The 4,368-nt window shown below is 44.3% G+C and overlaps 1 protein-coding gene across 2 annotated transcripts; it reads left to right on the top strand.

The window, feature by feature from the left end:
• The first annotated feature begins 609 nt into the window (after positions 1-609).
• Positions 610-3,304, top strand: LOC114433121 (nucleoredoxin-like protein 1). Of its 2 annotated transcripts, XM_028401479.1 has the most exons (5): positions 610-654; positions 766-801; positions 992-1,246; positions 1,737-1,826; positions 1,923-3,304. In XM_028401479.1, exons 3-5 carry the CDS (start codon positions 1,011-1,013, stop codon positions 2,284-2,286), a joined length of 690 nt encoding a protein of 229 aa, XP_028257280.1. In that variant the 5' UTR covers positions 610-654; positions 766-801; positions 992-1,010; the 3' UTR covers positions 2,287-3,304. The 2 variants fall into 2 exon arrangements, with proteins under 2 accessions (XP_028257280.1, XP_028257270.1); XM_028401469.1 differs by having other exon boundaries at positions 649-801.
• Positions 3,305-4,368: the final 1,064 nt, after the last annotated feature.

Genomic DNA, 4,368 nt, shown 5'->3' on the forward strand with positions numbered 1-4,368 from the left:
GCAACCTCACCACTAGATGGCACTAAAATCCTACACACAGGCTCTTTAAGCTAAAATTTGGGCACTGGTGCCTGCTAGTGTTGTCATGTATTTATTTTTTTAAACTCATGCACTGTGTATGTGGTATTATTGGTTTATTTATTTCTTGTTAACTGGATCTATTGAGATTTTTATTTTGTTACTAATAAGTTAAATGCAAATTGTATCTTACTAATTATATAAATAGGAACACAATAAATTCTCTATTCTGCTGAGATCAAATGTATCTGAATGTCTTTGCTAGGCTTTAATGGCCATATTAATTTTCCCAGTAGAGAGAATGAAATTAACACTGTCCATATGTTCCCTGTGGTTCAACCATTCCATTAGTCACCGAATAATAAAGGTCTCACTGTGGCTCACTTCATTAAGAGCTTTTTTTATTCTTAAGCATGTCTTTCATTCTGTAATTTCTTCGCTCTTTACCCTGACAGACACGATTGTTCAGTCACTGCTTTCACATAAACACAATCAGTGTGAGCACTTCATGTTCCTTGTCCCTCTGTCACCTTGTCTTTCAATCCCTCCCTCCCTCCCTCCCTCCCTCCCAGACAGAGGAGGGGAGGTGGAGAGACACAAAAGAAGAGGGAGTGAAATGCTGCTGTTGCCACCAAGGTGAGTGAACATGATACAAACTGACAGACAAGGAACTGATTCAAGTGTGATCGAGGAGAAGTTGAAGAAAAAAAAATAACATTAGATTTTTGAAGGCTGTTCTCTTTTTAGATTTGCTGCCTCAAGAGGAGATAATATTTGTTATAGGTAAGCAACTGGGAGGATTATCCGATTTAACAGCAGGCAAGATTATATATGATCACTGTAATAGAAGTGTGTGAGTCCGACTGAGTGTAAACTCATACACATGAGTCATTTTAAATGTCAAGACTTCTTAGAATGTATTTATAATAGACATGTCTTGTCATCTTTTTTTGTTTATTTCTGAACTCTACAGTGCACTCTGACACTTCGCCATGGTGGATCTATTTGTCGATCACATCCTGGTGAAGAACAATAAGGACCAGGAGGAGCTGGACACAGAACATGAGATCGTCATGCGCCTGCAGAACCGGATCCTGATGCTGTTCTTTGCCTCTGCTGAGTGTCAGACCTGCCAGGAGTTTGCCCCCATGCTCTCTGACTTCTTCAAGCGGCTGACAGATGAATTCTACGTGGAGCGCTCCGCTCAGTTGGTTCTCCTCTACATTAGGTATGACACCCAGACAGACACAGTTTTAATGTAGGTTCACTTCTCTCACCTTTAATGAGTATGTGTCACACTGAAGGCCTTGCTAAAAGAATTCACACATTGTTGAAAAACCTTATCGACTCCAGGCAAATACCAGTATTTTTAGCTGTGTAGCTGTACTGCCAGCTCTGGAAAGGCACAGGTTCAGAACAAAACACCTAAAAAAGGGTGTTGTAGGTCCGGAAATGGCTACTCGATGGCTTCAATCCCATTTGAACTCTGTGTTGAAGTGTCACTGCAGTATAGATTTAATTTAACCATATACTGCCCAGACCTAAAATCAAACCTTTTAGTGTCATTTAGATAAAGAAGAGTGTGTGTGTGTGTGTGTGTGTGTGTGTGTGTGTGTGTGTGTGTGTGTGGGAGAGACCACATACAATATAAAGGCTGCAAAACTCCCAACAAGCAGACATCTAAACACGTTTTCTGCTCTTTTTGCTCCATTCTTCAGCCTGGATCAGTCAGAGGAACAGCAAGAAAGCTTCCTCCAAGAGCTCCCTAAGAAGAGCCTGTTCCTGGCCTACGAGGACCCCTACAGGAGGTGTGTTAGATTAGTCACTTAGCCTGCTGGTGAGTGCTGGTAATGTAAATATACCTAGAAAAATCATCCATTATGCCTGTGTGTGTTTGTCCACAGGGAGCTGGAGGCCATGTTTAATGTAGAAAAAGTTCCCACTGTTGTAGTGCTGCGTCCCGACTGCTCCATCCTCATTCCAAATGCAGTGGAGGAGATACTTCTCCTCGGCCCAGACTGTTACCAGAACTGGCAGGAGGCGGCAGAGATCATCGACAGAAATTTCATGCTCAAAGAGGACTTCGAGGAGAAGTCCATGCGCAGCTTCAGCGACCCCGTGAGAAGACTGAAGTATAAGGTGGAAGACGAGAAGAAGAAAAAGAAGAAGAAAAAGGGGAAAGGGTGGGGTCTTGGTGGAGGTGGAGATGAAGGTGTAGAAGCAGATAGAGGCGCAGATGACAAAGAAGGAGGTGGGTCACCATGGTGATTGGACCGATAACCCTATGAATTTTGTTGCGATTAAAAGTCACAAATGTCCACTGATGTCACTGTGACTGTGGTAAAAGGATCAGCCAACAAACAATACACAACACAAAAGAAGACTGCCAACAGTGCTGACCTCAGCTTGGAACCGTCTGTCTTCTTTGAATGCTGCCAAGTTACTGCTTGTTTTATCACACGCAGGAGATTAGTCTACACAGCTTTGTAAATGCATGCACTTTTTTTTTTCAACATGTATAATTTGCACCGACCAATCAAAATACACCATGCATAATCTGAACTCAATGAATTATTCAGCAGCATTAAAATAATTTTGTTAGTGACTGTTTTGCATTGAGTGTTTGTGAAGTCTAGCTGCATTTTACAGACTACACAAACGGCAATCAGAGCCATTCAAAGGGGAGTCAAGTGAAATGATGGAGAAACTGCCATTCACTACATAATCAGTGATTTCCTTTGACTGGGAGTGTTTAGCCTTTGCACACTTCCTCGCTCATGCATGCTGCATTGATGCTTTTATATGATCGTTCCCTCCTTCTTTCTTCTAGTGACCTGTGCCTGAATGCCAGCTCTTCTAAAAAATGCAAATGACAGGCTATGACAGTGTAATGGCAACAACATTAGAGAGGGGCTAAAATGCACCTGAGAGACAGATGATGAAACCAGAGTATCATCAGGTGTCATCAATGTACGATTGGCGTGGATTGATGCGCTTTAGAGAAGGTGATGACAGGGTGATTTATTTCTAAGCGTGTGATGTTATGGACACATTGACAGATCAGGTCATATTTTCTATCAGAGCTGCACAAAAACAAAAGGCTCCTCTCATTTTCATGGAAATGTTGCAAATGCCTGTGCAGGCTGGCTGCCCGTGGCACTGTTCAGCACACAATAGCCCTCCTTTCTTCATGATTCTGTCACAAAACTGTAAATGCTAAACCACAGCTGCATGGTCAAACCTGTAAAAGGAGACAGATGCCTAAATAAACATGAGCCTCTGTTTATTCCATGTTCCTTTTTTGCTTTTGCCTACACAGCAGCTTATTGTTGCTCACTCAGACAAACCTTCACAATGTAGTCAAAGCCCCCCCCACCCACGTCCCTGCCTCTCTCTCTCTCTCACTCTTATGTCTCTGCACACGTACACACGCGCACGCATAAACACTCACACGTGCGCACACAAAAGCACAGACGCGTTGCGCGCTCTCGAGAGTAGAACGCGCAACAAGCGGACCAGCGGATGGAGAGAGAGAGAGAGAGAGAGAGAGAGAGAGAAGAAGAAGAAGAATAGGAGGAGAGAAGGACGGATGCAAGGCGAGGCCAGGAGCAGGAAACCTCATCTCTCCTGATTGTCCAGTTGTTGCCCTTTTGTTTTTCACCACAGCATCATTTATAAAACCAGTCTTGCTTTTTTTTCCTCCCCACTAAAGACTGACATATCTCCACATCCGTCCTGATGTGCCGCTGCGCCTCATCACGATTCTTCAAGGATATGCAAAGCGGCTGTCATCACGTCGACGCTATTTTCCATTAAGCGCAAGGATGTACTTGATGGACGATATCGGAAATATATGATCAACAATGACACACGACAGCGAGGCTCGGTGAGGTGTAGAAATCGACGGAGCGAGGCAGAGCGGCCAAGGTTTGTGTGGTCATTTGCGCCTAATTATTGTTTTCGCGTGTGATCGTGTATTTTCTCCCTCTTCATCCATCGGAGCTATAAGGCCTATAGCCCGCATCATCTCTGGGCATGAAACCCGTGGGAATTATGATACCAACGTGACGCACAGTCACACAGCACAGCGGGGAAGACATCAAGCCTCGACAGGACGGAGGGAGGGTGTGAGGTCCAGCAGAGCAGAGCCCTACACAGAACACTGATCACAGGAGGAGGACGCCCAGTTGTTGTTGGACATATATCGCGCTAATGACTGCCTTATACCGCAGCGGGTATCGCCCATCACCGTTTCCTTATTGAATATTTTTTTTTTTCATGCATCGGTCACAGAGGAGCGGGAGAAAGGGAGGAGAGTACAGTGGGTGAGGGCGCGGAGAGACGGGATGA

Source organism: Parambassis ranga, chromosome 1, assembly GCF_900634625.1.
Source record: "Parambassis ranga chromosome 1, fParRan2.1, whole genome shotgun sequence".
In the NCBI taxonomy this organism is placed as follows: domain Eukaryota; kingdom Metazoa; phylum Chordata; class Actinopteri; family Ambassidae; genus Parambassis; species Parambassis ranga.